We start from the raw sequence: 15912 nt of genomic DNA on the forward strand, positions 1-15912 counted from the left end.
TAGTAGTAGTAGTAGTAGTAGTAGTAGTAGTAGTAGTAGTAGTAGTAATAGTACCTCCATGTCTACTAACATTTTGAGGGAACTATAACTGAAGCTTACTCTGTCAGACGGGAATGTCTAACATACCAATATGGCTATAACTCTGTAGTTATCTCCCTTGAATCTACCAGAGAGTTTCCCAGGAATAATCTAAAAACAAGTTGTTGGCTTGTTCAATGATTGTCATATACCTGTCAATTATTTCTCACCTTAAATTTTAGCTCTGAGAATATGCTCCAAGACCCTCTACCAGCTCTTCCCTTTTCCCCTTAATTGTTTTCTTTACATAAACAACATCTCAGGTATCTCTGGTACATGTTTTGTTGGCTCTCATCTCTAAGCTTGTATACTTATTACTCCTCTAAATCTGTAAAGCTTTTCCCCTATTCCTTTTACCACCTCTTCTTCAAAACTTCTAATGAATCACCTCCTCTCTGAAGCTTTCCCAAATGAACTTCACCTAGATCCATTCCTGCCAGCATTCTTTTCCATCAGCACTTACTAACAGAAGATCATTTGATTTACACTTGGTTTCTTTGAAAGTGTTGGATTCATTTTATATATGTTGGATTTAGCCTCTCTCCCTCCCTATCCTACCCCACTAGATAGAAACAGACTATTTTATATTTCTCCTTCCTTTCTCCCTTCCAGAGTGCTTCCTACTGTGCTGGGAACAAACAGGGTGTTTTGACAAATAACAGACTTTTCAACTTGAATTACTCAGGAAAAAATAGATACACATTTTTTTTTTTACTATGGGGAAGGTGGAAATGTTTACTACATATTTCAGTGATAATAAATGGACCAATTAATGAGAATTAGGTGAGTGTGTGGTGATTTTAGGATATAATCTTAAAAGAATATATGTTGTCCCACCCATCCAAAAAGGAAAAAAAATCCAAGTGCCTACATACTGTTGTGGAATAATAGAGGATGTCCATTTTAAACTGGGTTCTAATTTCCTAACCATGCGTCTTTTTTCAGATGGACTTTTTTGTAAAACCAAAGATGCTTTTGGAAGGTTGGGTATTTCTTCTTTTTCAGTTATAGATTTAAGTTTCTTCTTTTCCTTTTTTTTTCCTCCAAAAAATGAAAGTTTCTATTTTAAAAAGAAATGAAAATATGTTTAGTTAAATCACATGAAATTACATAAATTAATACTTCTGAAATGTCTACAAAGGTGAAATGCTTTTATCTGAAAGAAAAAAGACACAGGTAAAAGGAATATTCATTAATTGGGTAATAGCTGAATAAATTATGGTATATCAATGTAATGGAATACTATTGTGCTATTAGAAATGATGAGATAGTATCAGAGAAATCTGGGAAGATTTGTATGAACTGAAGCAAAGTGAGGAAAATAATTTATGCTATACAATAATGTTGTAAAAAGAACAATTTTGAAAGACTTAAGAACTCTGATCATTACAATGATCAACTATGACTCTAGAGAATCAGTGATGACAAATGCTACGCAGCTCCAGACAAAGCAATAGACTAAATACAGAGAATGAGAAACACATATTTAGATTATGGTCAATGTATGCATGTTTTGCTTGATGATACATATTTGTTGTAAGAGAATTTTTTTTCTCTGCTGTGAGAGTGAGTTTGGTGAAAGGAAAATAAATACTTGACAATTTTTTAAAAGAAAATAAAAAAACAACAAAAACAAAAAAATGAAGGGACACTGGTAACAAAATAAGAAATTAAGGAATCCCAATGAAAGTTTATATAGATGTTTTAGACTATTTTAGTGTATAAAGTTTGATAATATTGATTATAAAATGCTTAAGATCCTATCTTAGCTTTCATTGAAGCTAAATGTCCTATTGAATATGCTTATATTTAATTTAATGCCTATATTTGTGTAATTGGAAATATACAGGTTTAAGAAGTTACATTTTGATATTAAGAATAAAATTTTTAAATTACCTTATCCATGTCAACTGACTACTACTTGGAAACTATGCAACTGGTCACAATGGCAACTAATAGAAAAGTAGGGAAGGTTCTGTATAAAATCAATATGTGGTAGGAATAAAATTTTACTAACTTGTTATGCTCAAAATGTTCATGGGAGAGAGGGAGAGAAAAAATTCTTTTGTAAGTTTGGAGTTGAGTGAAAGTTATTAGTAACTTTCACCCAACTGGTAACAGGTAATTAAAAAAAACATATATATATATATATATATATATATATATATATATATATATATATAGTACAGTAGATAGGGCTAGCCTCAGGAAAGATCTAAGTTCCTCTTTTTTTTTTCTTTAGGTCACATTTTATTCAACATTTTTATTTTTCCCCAATTACATGTAAAAACAATTTAAACATGTTTTTAAAAATTTTGAGTTACAAACTCTCTCCCTCCCATCTCCCCCACTGAGAAGGCAAGCAATTTCATATATGTTATACATGTGCAGTCATGCAAAACATATTTCCACAGTAATTATGTTGTGAAAGAAGACATAGACCAAAAAAAAAGATAAAGAAAGTTTTTAAAAGTATGCTTCCATCTGTATTTCAATTCCATCAGTTCTTTCTCTGGAAATGGACAGTACCTTTCAGCAAAAGGTCTTCAGAATTGTCTTAAAAGCATTGTATTACTGAGAATAGCTAAGCCTTTCAGTTCTTCATATTTCTATGTACAATGTTCTCCTGGTTCTGTTCACTTCACTTTGCATCAGTTCATGTAAGTCTTTCCATGTTTTTCTGAGGACATCCTGCTTGTCATTTCTTAGTACAATAGTATTTCATCAAAATCATATAACAAAATTTATTCAACCATTCTCCTACTGATAGACATCCCTTCAATTTCCAAATCTTTGCCACCAGAAAAAGAGCCACTATAAATATTTTTTCATATGTAAGTCCTTTTCCTTTGTGTTTTTTATCTCTTTGGGATACAGATCTAATAGTGGTATTGCTGCATCAAAGGGTATGCACAGTTTTATAGCTCTTTGGGTATAGTTCCAAATTGCTTTTCCAAATGGTTGGATCATTTCACAACTCCACCGAAAGTGCAATAGTGTCTCAATTTTCCAATATCTCTTCCGACATTTGTTATTTTCCTTTTCTGTAATATTTGCCAAATTGATAGGTGAGGTGATACTCAGAGTTGTTTTAATTTACATTTCTCTAATCAATAGTGATCTAGAGCATTTTTTCATGACTATAGATAGCTTTGATTACTTTGTCTGAAAACTGCCTGTTCATATCTTTTCATCATTTATCAGCTGAAGAATGACTTGTATTTTTATAAATTTTACTCAGTCTTAATATGTTTGAGAAATGAGCTCTTTATCAGAGGAACTTTCTGTAAAAATTTTTTCACAGTTACTATTGCTAACTATACTTCCCTTCATCCCATTTTCCCCATGTATCTTTCTCTCTCTCTCTCTTCCTTTTATTCTTTTCAAGAGTTTTTATTCTGACTACCACCTCCCCCAATCTGCCCTCCTTTCTCTCATCATCCCTTCCTTCTCTTATTCTCTTCCTCTCCTGCAGTGTAAGATAGATTTCTATGCCCAATTGAGTGTGTATGTTATCCTTCTTTGAACTATTTCCAATGACAGTGAGGTTCAAGCCTTCCCCGCCACCTCCCCCAGTCTCATTCCACTGTAAAAACTTTTTCTTGTCTCTTTTATGTAAGATAATTTATCCTATGCTAACTCTCCCTTCCTCCTTCTCATAGGGCATGCCTCTTTCTCACCCACTAATTTAATTTTTTTTTTAGATAATCATCCCATCATATTCAACTCACATCTATGCCCTCTGTCTCTGTATAATTCTTCTAACTGCCCTAATAATGAGAAAATTCTTAGGAGTCACAAGTCTCATCTTCTCTTGTAGGAATGTAAACAGTTTAATTTTATTGAATCTCTTATGATTTCCCTTTCCTGTTTACCTTTTTATGCTTCTCTTGAGTCTTGTATTTGAATGTCAAATTTTCTATTCGCTGTTTTTTTTTCCATCAGGAAAGTCTGAAAATCCTCTTTTTCACTGAATATTCATTTTTCTCCCTGAAGAATTATATTCAGTTCTGCTGGGTAGATTATTCTTGGTTGTGATCTAGCTCCTTTAGCCTGTAGAATTCACATTCCAAGCCCTACAATCCTTTAATATAGAAGCTGTTGAATCCTGTGGAATCCTTACTGTGGCTTTAATATTTTTGAATTGTTTCTTTCTGGATGCTTATAATATTTTCTTCTTGATCTGTGAGCTCTGCAATTTGGATATGATATTGCTCAGAGTTTTCATTTTGCAAACTCTTTTGGGAAGTGATTAGTGGATTCTTGCGATTTCTATTTTGTCCTCTGGTTCTAGAAATATTAGGGCAATTTTTCATGATAATTTCTTGAAAGATGATGTGTCTAGGCTCCTTTTTTATCACAACTTTCAGGTAGTCTAAGAGTTCTTAAATTATCTCTTCTAGATCTATTTTCCAGCTAATGTTTTCTTTTTCCAATGAGATATTTCATATTTTCTTCGATTTTTTTCATTCTTTTGATTTTTTTTTTCTTTTTGCTTCTTGATTACTCAAGGAGTCATTAGCTTCCATTTGCCCAATTCTTATTTTTTTAAGGAATTATTTTCTTCATTGAGCCTTTGTATCTCCTTTTCCATTGCCCAATTCTATTTTTTAAGGAGTCCTTTTCTTCAGTGACTTTTTGTACATCTTTTTCCATGTGGCCAATTCTGTGTTTTAAGATGTTCTTTTCATTGGATTTTTGTGCCTCTTTTGCCATTTGACCCATTCTGTTTTTTAGGGTCTTTTCTTCAGTACTTTTTGGCCTGCTTAACCACATCATTGACTCTTTTTTTGTGATTTTCTTGCATCATTCTCATTTCTTTTCCCAATTTGTCTTCTACCTTTTTTTTTTTAAAGCAATTGGGGTTAAGTAACTTGCCCAAGGTTACATGGCCAGTTTTGTGTGTGTGTGGGTGCTAAGTATCTGAGGCCAGAACCAATCTTGGATCCTCCTGACTCCAGGCCAGTGCTCTTACTCACTGTGGCACCTAGCCGCCCTATCCTCTACCTTTCTTATTTGATTTTTAGAAGCCTTTTTTGAGAAGAATTCTTTTTGAACCTAAGATCAATTCACCTTTTTATTTGAGGCTTTGGATTTAGCAGTTTTTAATGTTGTCTTCTTCTGAATTTGTGTTTTTATATTCCCTTTTGTCCTAGTAAATTTCTAGGTTTGGGATCTTTTTGCTTTTCTTTATACATTTTTCCAGACTATTTCTTAACTTTTTTTATATATATATTTGAATATTTGATTTTAAAACTTTCAGTTCCAGATTCATTCCCTTCCCCCCCTGCCACCCACCCCCACTGGGGGGACAAGCAGTTCAGTGTAGGTTGTACATGTGTGGCTAATGCAAAACAATAACATAGTAGATGTATTGTAAAAGACTGACTATATTTCCCTCCCTCCTATCCCACCTCCCACTTGTTCTATTCTCTACTTTGATCCTGTCCCTTTTCAAAAGTGGGTGCTTCCAACTTCCCTCCCCCCCAGCCTGCCCTCCCTTCCATCATCCCCCCTCACATCCCCTTCCCCCCCTATTCTCCTGGAGGGTGAGATCCCCTATTTAGTGTGTATTTCCCTCCCTTCTCAAGCCAGATTCAATAGGAATAAGGTTGACCTATTCCCTTTTGCCTTCCTATTCTTCCCCTCCATTGTAACCATTTTCCCTTGCCTCTTCTGTATGAGATAGTTTGCCCCACTCTGTCTCTCCCCATCTCCTCCCATTATATTCCTCTCACCTCTTAATTTCACCCTTTAAGTATCATCCCTTCCTGTTAAATTGGTCCTGTGCCCTCTATCTATGTATACCTGTAAACGTATATATACACATTCACATATGTATTCATATGCCTGCATACCCTCATATAAAGACATATATATATTTCTAATCCCTTCAACTACTGAGAAAAGTTTCATAGGTTACAATTATTGTTTTTCCATGTAGGAATGTTAATAGTTCAACTTTGGCCAGGTGGCTCAGCGAGCAAGAGCACCGGCCCCAGTGCCGGGACGACCCGGATCCAATCCGGGCCCAGAGACCCAGCACCACACCCAGAAACAACAACTGGCCATGCAACACCGAACAAGCCACTCAACCCTGATTACTTCAAACAAAAAAATAGTTCAACTTTGATAAGTTCCTTATGATTTCTTTTGCCTGTTTACCTTCTCATGCTTCTCTTGCTTCTTGTATCTGAATGTCAAATTTTCTATTCAACTCTGGTTTTTTCAGCAAGAATGCTTGAAAGTCCTCTATTCCAATGAATGACCATATTTTCCCCTGAAACATGATACTCAGTTTTGCTGGGTAGGTGACTCTTGGTTTTAATCCCAGCTCCCTTGACCTCCGGAATATCACATTCCAGGCCCTTCGATCTCTCAGTGTAGAGGCTGCCAGATCCTGGGTTATCCTGATTGTGTTTCCACAATATTCAAATTGTTTCTTTCTAGCTGCTTGTAATATTCTCTCCTTAATCTGGGAATTCCGTAACCTTGCTATAATATTCCTAGGAGTTTTCTTTTTGGGATCTTTTTCAGGAGGTGATTGGTGGATTCTTTCAATCTCTATTTTGCCCTCTCATTCTAAAACATCAGGGCAGTTTTCTTTGAGGACTTCCTGGAGGATGCTTTCCAGGCTCTTACTTTGGTCATGGCTCTCAGGCAGTCCAATAATTTTTAAATTATCTCTCCTGGATCTATTTTCCAGGTCAGTGGTTTTTCCCATGAGGTATTTCACATTGCCTTCTATTCTTTTATTTGTTTGGATCTGTTTGACTGCATCTTGATTTCTCATAAAGTCATTAGCTTCCATTTGCTCCAATCTAATTCTGAAGCAATGATTCTCCTCAGTGAGCTTTTGAGATTCTTTTTCCATCTGACAAATTCGACTTTTTAAGGCATTCTTCTCCTCATTGCCTTTTTGAGCCTCCTTTGCCATTTGAGTCAGTCTGTTTTTTAAGGTATTATTTTCTTCAGTCAGGCTGTTGACTCTCATTTCATAATTTTCTTGCATTGTTCTCATTTCTCTTCCCAGTTTTTCCTCCACTTCTCTTATCTGCTTCTTAAGGTCCTCTATGGCCTGTAACCAGCTTGTATTTTCCTTTGAAGCTTTTGGTGCAGGAGTTCTGACTTCACTGTTTTCCTCCTGTTCCATGCCTTGCTCCTTCTTATCCCCAAAATAGGAGTGCAATGTTGAAATCTTCTGTCTGCTTTGTTTCCTTTGTCTGCTCATTTTGCCACTCAATGATTTGACTTTTGGGCTTTTTGCCACAGTAGGACTCTGCCACCAGACAGGGGAGTTTTTGTCCCAAATGCTGGGGTTTTCTCAGCTGCCGGAGGTATTAGATGGGTGCCGTCTCTGAGGTCTCCACACGCTCTGGCAAGCTGGACACACACCCCAGGACCTCCACCCTAGACTGCAATCCAGATCCAATTAGGTTAAAGCAAGAGCGATGACCCTTCAGACTGGTGCTTGGTCTCCCTACACTCTGCAGGCCAGGAGCTGAAGCCGCCACGTGGCGCTGGCAGGCTGTGCTGGCGTCTCAGCGGTTTCTCGCTCTGGGGGTAAAAGCCACGCACTCCCACTTCCTGGGTCCCAAAGTCCAGACTGCACTGGCCTCTCACCTTGTCCTTCGCATCGATGTATTGATAAATCTGGAAATGGCCACAGCTGCTGCTGATCTGGAGTCCCTCTGGCTGGCGGCTGGTCAGGCCCACCCTGGGGCTAAAGCCTCGGCATGGTGCTGGGCTCGGCTCCCAGAGCGCTGCGCTGGCCGATTCCTGCCGGCCTGCCGGGCTGTCCTCAGCGGGAGGTTAGCTTTTCTGTGTCATTTTGTGGGTTCTGCAGCTCCAAAGTTTGTTTAGAGTCCCCTTTTTACATGGATTGGGGAGGGTGGAAGCCGGAGCCGCGGGAAGGTCATGCTTCTACTCCGCCATCTTGGCTCCGCCTATTTCTTAACTTTTAACTTTATATTAAATCTGGACTCTGCTCCTAGAGTGGAGTGGCAACTGTCCCAAGCTTCGGGGGTTTTGTATAGCTTGTTCTAGGGAGTTTGTAAGTTTTAAGTTCTTCCAAGGTAGTAAGATCTAAGGAGAGGTATTTTTACTACTCTCCTGGCTTGTTCTCTGGTCTATGAGTAACCACAGGCACTCTTTTCTGCCCTGGAACTGTGACCAGGGTCACCACTCCCCTGGGGCCACAAGCTCTGGTGTGCTTGTGCTATACTTTGCCCTAAAAGTGATGCAGAACGGCGACCCAGATCTGAGTATGGGCAAAGCAACTGAGTCCTGTACCCAGTGCCAGCAAAGGGACTCCTGTAATCTTCTTCTGTCTAGCTGTCCAAGTCCCTTATCATCTGTGGATTAAGAACTCTGGAAGTAGCCACTGCCACTGCTGATTCAGTCACTCCCAAGATCTGCTCTTGATTTGTAGTTGCAGCCTTCACTCTACTCTCATCCCAATTGAGAGAGACCTTTTCTCATGACCTTCTAAGCTGTTGGGCTGGAAAATTATTTCACCCTGTCCTTATGTGGGTTCTATCACTCCAGAATTTGTTTTGAAGCATTATTTTAAATTATTTGGAGGGGAACTTGGGAGAACTTGGCCGAGTCTTTTTTCTGCCATCCTGGTTCTGCCCCTCCTGAATTCATTACACAGACTGTCTGTGGGAAGCTGGACATGATACACCCTCTCAGTGTTTTAGGCAACCTTTGAAGAAGTTGCAGATAAGCTCCTTAAAGGCAAGGACTGTCTTTTACCTCTTTTTGTGTCCCCAGAGTTTAATACAACTCCTGGCACATTACAAGCAATAAATTTTTAACGAATGAATGATTCTGCATTAATTGATAGTTTCCTCACTAGGACTTCCACAAGCCAATGAAATTGCAGTTTTGGACCTCCACCCAAAAAATGTTTGATTGCCAAGCTATCCATAAGCTTCAACAAAAGCACCCAGTGGAATGATCCCACCATTGTATGTTGAATAACACTACTAGTCACACGACAACCATCTTTTCTCAGCTCAAATCATGAGAAGGCAGCCAAGGAAAATGAAAATCCAGGAAAGTCAGAGCAGGAGTGTTGGTTTCCTGTCCATGAAAGGAAACAGTGCTTCCAAAAGGAATTAGGCTTCAAGGTTCATTTATACAGCTAAGCTGTAATGGCAAGCACAAAAGTACTTCACACCTTGTTTCAGTCTGTTAAGAAACAGAACATGTGAACTCCACAATTTGTGAACTCCTGGGGAGGAGCTAATGACTATATAAGGAGAGCACCAGGGCTAGAGACAGCAGGAACTGAGAAGAAGACTCTTGTGGTGCCAGAGTCAAGGCGGAGAAAACTTTTAGTATCCTGGCCCTCTGTTTGTCTGCTCTGTCTGTGTTGATGTTTGTTTATGATACTTTGTTGGGTTTTTTTTAAAGCAATTGGGTTAAGTAACTTGTTCAAGGTTACACGGCCAGTTATTTTCTGGGTGTGGTGCTAAGTATCAGAGCCTGGCTGCGGCCAGTGCTCTTGCTCACTGAGCCACCTGGCCACCCCTTGTTTATGATACTTTGTACAGAAGCCCTGGGACCTTAATGGAAACCCTGAAAGAGGATTTTCTGGTTGTATGTGTACAGAAGACCTGGAGGAGGATTTTGGAGGTCCTGGGATTTTACTGATGATTTGTGCTGAACTCATGGACCTTGCTTGTGGGTCTGTGTTGATTTCTATGTTGATGATTTATGTTGATTTCTCAGACCTTGTTGGTGGATCTGAATTAATTTCACAGGCAGATAGTGAGTAGATGATGGTGCTGGCAATGTGCATGAATATTATTCTGGCTCTGTCAAGTTTTGTGTTCCCAGAAACCGGAACTATGAAGGACTTGAGGTGGACCGGACACTGTGAACTTCAATATGGAAAGGGAACTGGATGAAGAACTGGAAAAGGAGCTGGAAAAAGAACTGGGAGCTGCCTGCCTTCTAGTCCAGGTGACAGTTGGAACTGGGACTATGAAAGAGGAACCATGGAAGCTGAGAGCCAGCCTTGAGTCAAGCTGAAAGAAGACTTTGCTTGGATATAGTGTATTGACTGAGAAGATTGTGATTTACTTGTGACCAAGGGGTGGATGGCCTGTGTATTTTTCACTACCCCTTAAGAGGGTATTGAGTAGTGACTAATGACTGAGTAGTACTGATGATTGAATAGTGACTGATGACTGAATAGTGACTGATTTGTAACTTAGTGTGCCCTATGAGTGGAAAACTTTGACTATTGTATTTTGTGACCCTTAAGGAGGCAAGCCTCCTTAAGTATGATTGAATGACTGAGTTACTAAGTGATTGTACTTTGTTGAAAACTATTGTGACCACTTTGGTGAAAACTATGAGGCCATTTTAATGATAAGTCATTGTGGATGATATATTTTGATTTTCTATGATAAGTTGTAACATTATGAATGCTTTACCTTGATTCTCTGTGAATGTTTTGCTCTGATTTGTTATTGAATAAATAGAGTGTTCACTATACTATGTAATCAGAACCTTAAAAGCTGTTCACAGTAGCATTCTTCTGGAAAGCTGCTTATGCATGGCATTATATAAGCCTGCTGAATGGAAGCATCTATTGACATATCCCACTAAAAGTGCCTTGTTAACAGTATAAACCTGTTAGTACTCTTACATGCTAAAAGCACAGCTAACATCTCAGCCATAAAAGAAAGTCAAAGTGTATAATCCAAAATTATATTATAGCAAGATGAGAAGGTCCCCCACCTGTGCAATGCAGCTGTTTTTTCTTTCATTTTTATGTCAATTACACTTTTAATCAGGGGAGTGCTGAAGCCAGCTTGAGCCCACTTGACTAAGAGCCAATTGTTAAATTTTCAATATGAACAATTTCTACACATTGGAAACTGACAAATGCTACAAATTGTCCTTATTTATTGTTTTGTTGTTGGCTAGATTTAAGAAACTGTTCATAATTCAGACTAAACTTAAAAGTGTGTGTGAGTACATTTTTCCCCCAAGGTGATTGTTAAAACATTTACCAGCATATCTCTGTCTGTGTGCTTGATACATTAAAAAAAAACTTTTTAACAATTAAAGCTAAACCAAAAGGGCATAAAGGTACCATATAGGCAGTGAATTCCCTATAATTGAAAGGGTTCAAACAAAAGCTGGATTATGTTTACTCCTCCAAAAAAATCAAGAAAATTGTAGTGAAAATTTCTATATGAAGTAGGAAGTTGGATCAGGGATGGAGATCCTGCGGCCTTGAGGCCACATGTGGCCCTTTAGGTCCTCAAGTGCAGCCCTTTGACTGAATCAAACTTCACAGCACAAATCCCCTTAATAAACGGATTTGTTCTGTAAAACTTGGACTCTGAAAAGGCCATACCAAAGAAGGTCACATGTGACCTCAAGGCCATAGGTTCCCCGCCCTTGCATTAGATGAACTGTAAAGTTTCTTCCAACTCTATGACTGAAAATTCCTGTAACATTCCTGTGACCCTATTTTGTATTTTCTTAGGAATTCACAAGGCAGTGCTGTCAGATTCGCTCCCATTGAACCACTATGGAATAGTAAGACATGCCTTCTGCTTAAGGCTGATTATTTCTTCCTGGAAGATAATGCCTACAATTCTGATATCTGTTATGTCAGCTCCTGTAGCCTAGGTCTATGAGGTTGACTTCAGCTAGGGTGATATAAACTGCTTCCTTAGAGAGGGAACCATAGACTTTCACATGTAGATTTGGTTTGAAATAAAAATATAAATATGTAATTAAGTACTAATTATTCATGTTTGACTATTAAAAGGAGACATGGAGCCAAAGTTTTTTGTTTTTGCGGGGGGGAGAGGGGAAGCTAGGTGCCATATTAGATGAAGCACCAAGCAAGAAAACCTATATTCAGATCAGACATTTAATGGCTGTGTGACCATGGGCAAGTCAATAATTCTCTTAGTTTCAATGTCCTTGTTTATAAAATGGAGGTAACAGCGTTTTCAGTACCAAGATGGCAGAGTAGAGAACAAAGAGAACTCTTTGAAGCCCTCCCAAAATCCCCTCCAAACATCTAGAAAACTACTTCAGAATTCATCTGGGAGCAGAGAAGCAGCTTACTGGTCTAGCAGGAAAGGTCTATCTCACTGGGGTGGAAGGGGAGTAAGGTCTAAGAACTGCAGTAGCAGCCAGCCTCATAGCAAGTGGCCTGCAGCAAGGCTCCAAACCTGGGGCAATCTACCAGTGAGGCCCCACCCTCCTGCAAAGCAGCAGCCCCCTAGGCAAGTGAGCAGTCTGTGCACTACAGCAAGGCCCCACCCCCAGCACTACTCACCAGCCAGGCCTTGACCCCTTTGCTAACCAGTAATGAAGCCCCTCTCCAGGGCTGGCCAACAATGAGGCCCCACCCATGGGGCCTACCAGCAGAGAAACTGTTTCCATTGGAACCCAGCAGCAGGGCTACACTCCTGGAGCAGGTCAGCAGCTAAACTCCACACCAAGAGGAGGCCAGAAGGGAAGGCTACCCTTCAGAGAAAGCAAGTAGCTAAGCCCTGAAGCCCAGGAAAACTCAGAAGTAAGACCAGGAGCCCCAGCACAAAAAGCTTGGGACAGTGCAGGAGCAGAGCTCAACTTTCACATAAAAACACCAAAGTCACCCAAAAAGGCAGAAAAAAAATGAGCACAAAAAAGAGCTTGACTATAGAAAGGTACTATGGTGATAGGAAAGACCAACAGATAAACTTAAAAGAGGACAGTAGTGTCAAAATGACTACATGTGAAGTAAAAAAAAAAATGTAATTTAGTCACACACCCAAAAAAAATTCCTGGAAGAGCCAAAAAAGGATTTTGAAAAGCAAATTAGGGAAGTAGAAGGAAAACCAAGAAAACAAATGAGAGATATGCAAGAGAATCATTAAAAAAGAGTCAATAGCATGGGAAAAGATATACAAAAATTTACTGAAGAAACAGCTCCCTAAAGAATAGAATTGGCCAAATAGTAAAGCAAGTACAAAAGCACACTAAGGAAAATAATTCCTTTAAAAGTAGAATTGAACAAGTGGAAACTAATGGCTCTATGAGAGATCAAGATACAATAGAACAAAATCAAAAAAGGAAAAAAAAATAGGAGAAAATGTGAAAATTCTCACCAGAAAAGCAACTAAGAAAATAGATTGGGAAGACATAATTTAAGAATTATTGCACTATATGAAAGTCATGATAAAAAAAAAAGCCTGGACAACAGCTTTCAAGAAATTATTAAAGAAAACTGCCTTGATATATTAGAACCAGAGGGAAAAATAGAAATTGAAAAAATCTGCCAAAGAGTTGTGAACTGATCCAACCATCCTGGAGAGCAATTTAGGACTAAGTCCATAGGGCTATAAAAATGTGCATACTCTTTGACTGAGCAATACCACTTTTAGGGCAGTATCCCAAAGAGATCACAAAGATGGGGAAAGGATCCACATGTACAAAAACATTTATAGCATTTCTTTTTGTGGTGACCAATAACTGGAAATTGAGGGGATGCCCATCAATTGGGAAATGGCTCCACAAGTTGTGGTATATGAATGTAATAGAATACTATTGTGCTATAAGAAATGATGAGCAGATAGACTTCAGAAAAACCTGGAAAGACTTATATGAACTGATGCTGAGTGCAGTGAGCAGAATCTGGAGAATATTGTACACACTACCAGTCACAATTTTGTGATGACTCACTTTGATAGACTTAGTTTTTCTCAGCAGTGCAAGGACTTAAAACAACTCCAAAAACTTCATGATAAAAAATTAAATCCACATCCAGAGAAAGAAATATGGAGTCTGAATGCAGATCAAAGCATACTATTTGGTCTCTTTTTTGTTTTGTTTTTTCTTCCTCATGATTCCTCCCATTTGTTCTAATTCTTCTATGTAACATGACTAATGTGAAAATGTTTAATAAGACTATATATGTAGAGACTATATCAGATTGCATGCCATCTTGGGGAGGGGGAGGGAAGGGAGGTGGAGAAAACTTAAAACTTATGGAAGTGAATGTTGAAAACTAAAAATAATTTAAAAAAAAAGAAAGAATCCACCAATCACTGCCTAAAAGAGATCCCAAAATGAAAACCGCCAGGAATATCATAGCCAAACTCCATAGCTCATAGATCAAGGAGAAAATACTGCAAGCAGCCAAAAATAAACAATTAAAATATCATAGAGCTACAGTTAGGATTATATAGGACTTGGCAGCTTCCACATTAAAGAGCCAGAGCTGTGTATCTATAGTTATAGAGAAACATATCTAAACTTTATTGTGGTTTTCTGGGGGTGGCAGTGGGGAAACAAAGTAAAGAAGTACACAGCAAAGAACAAAAGAAAACTCACAAGGAAGCAAAGAAATCAATGGACAATTCTCAACACAATGATAATTATTTACTATATAGGCTTTCTTCAAATGAAAATTTATTGTTACATATTTTGAATCCTCTCATGTTCTGCTATGCACATGACATGCTTTTTTTTCTTTCTAACTTTGTATTTAAGTTCCAATATTTAAGTTTATGATATGTTTTTGTTTCTTTTCTCTATTCTGTATTTGTGTTCTCGCATTTGAGTCTAAAATTTTTTTTAAAAAGAAGAAGACAGAAAAGAACCAGAGGATTTGGAATATGATATACCAGAAAGCAAAGGAGTTAGCATTACCATCAAGAATCACCAACCCAGCAAAACTGAATAAATTTTTTCAGGGAAAAACATGAACATTTTATGAAATAGAGGATTTTCTAGCATTTCTAATTAAAATACCAGAGCTGAACAAAAAAATCTGCCCTCCAAATACAAGTATCAAGGGAAACATAAAAAGGTAAAAAAAAGAAAAGAAAGAAGTATAAGAAGTCCAATAAGGTTAAACTGTTTATATTTCTATATGGCAAGATAATATTTGTAATTCTCTCTTTGTTTTTTATTAAAGCAATTGGTGTTAAGTAATTTGCCCAAGGTTACATGGCCAGTTTTTTTGTGTGGGTGTTAAGTATCTGAGGCCAGAACCGATCCTGGGTCCTCCCGACTCTGGGGCCAGCACTCTTACTCACTGCGCCACATAGTTGCCCCGATATTTGTAATTTTTAACAATTTTATTACTATAAAGAACAAATAGGAGTATATGCAGACAGAGGGTGTGGATCATTCTAAAAAACAAAATAAAAGGGTAAGAAAGAAAATTGCACTGGAAGAAGGATGGGGGAGATTGAATGAGGTAAACTATCCCACCTAAAAATAGGATTAAAGAGTTATTATAAAGGAGGGGAAGATGGGGGGAGAGGGTGGCGAGCAAGGCTTAAACCTTACTCTCACAAATGGTGGCTCAAAGAGGGAATAACCTACACATTCAGTTGGATATAGAGATCTATCTTACCCAATAAGGAATTAAAAAGGAATGGTAATAATGGAAGGGGGAGGGGGAACTCATAAAAGGAAGGGTATATTGGGGAAGGCAGTGATCAGAAGTAAAATATTTGTGAGGAGGGAAAAGGGTGGAGGGAGGGGCAGAGATAAACAAGCGAAAAATAGCATGCAGGGAAATACACAGTTTGTTATTATAACTATAAATATGAATGGAAAGAACTCACCCATAATACAGAAGCAGATAGTAAAATGGATCAAAACCAGAATCCTACAATATATTCTTTACAAAAACACATCTAAAGCAGAGAAATACACACAGGATAAAGGTAAGGGACTGGAGCAAAATCTATTATGCTTCAGCTGAAGTAAAGAAAGCAAGAGTAGCAATCCTGATCTCAGAAAGTCAAAAGTAAAAATAGACCTAAATGAAAAAGATAAAGAAGGAAATGATAACTT

At 38.1% G+C, this 15912-nt stretch overlaps 1 protein-coding gene across 1 annotated transcript in view; it reads right to left on the reverse strand.

Annotated features, from left to right (window-relative positions):
* ODAD2 (outer dynein arm docking complex subunit 2) overlaps positions 1–15912 on the reverse strand; it is a 217122-nt gene that overhangs the window by 175708 nt on the left and 25502 nt on the right. Inside the window, exon 8 of the mRNA XM_069086371.1 lies at positions 954–1138. Within this exon, the coding sequence (XP_068942472.1) occupies positions 954–1138 (185 nt within the window). The remainder of the gene's footprint in view (positions 1–953; positions 1139–15912) is intronic.

Source organism: Petaurus breviceps, unplaced genomic scaffold (genome assembly GCF_028583685.1).
Source record: "Petaurus breviceps papuanus isolate PSGF00001 unplaced genomic scaffold, PetGlider_PUasm1.0 178, whole genome shotgun sequence".
Classification (NCBI taxonomy): Eukaryota; Metazoa; Chordata; class Mammalia; order Diprotodontia; family Petauridae; genus Petaurus; species Petaurus breviceps.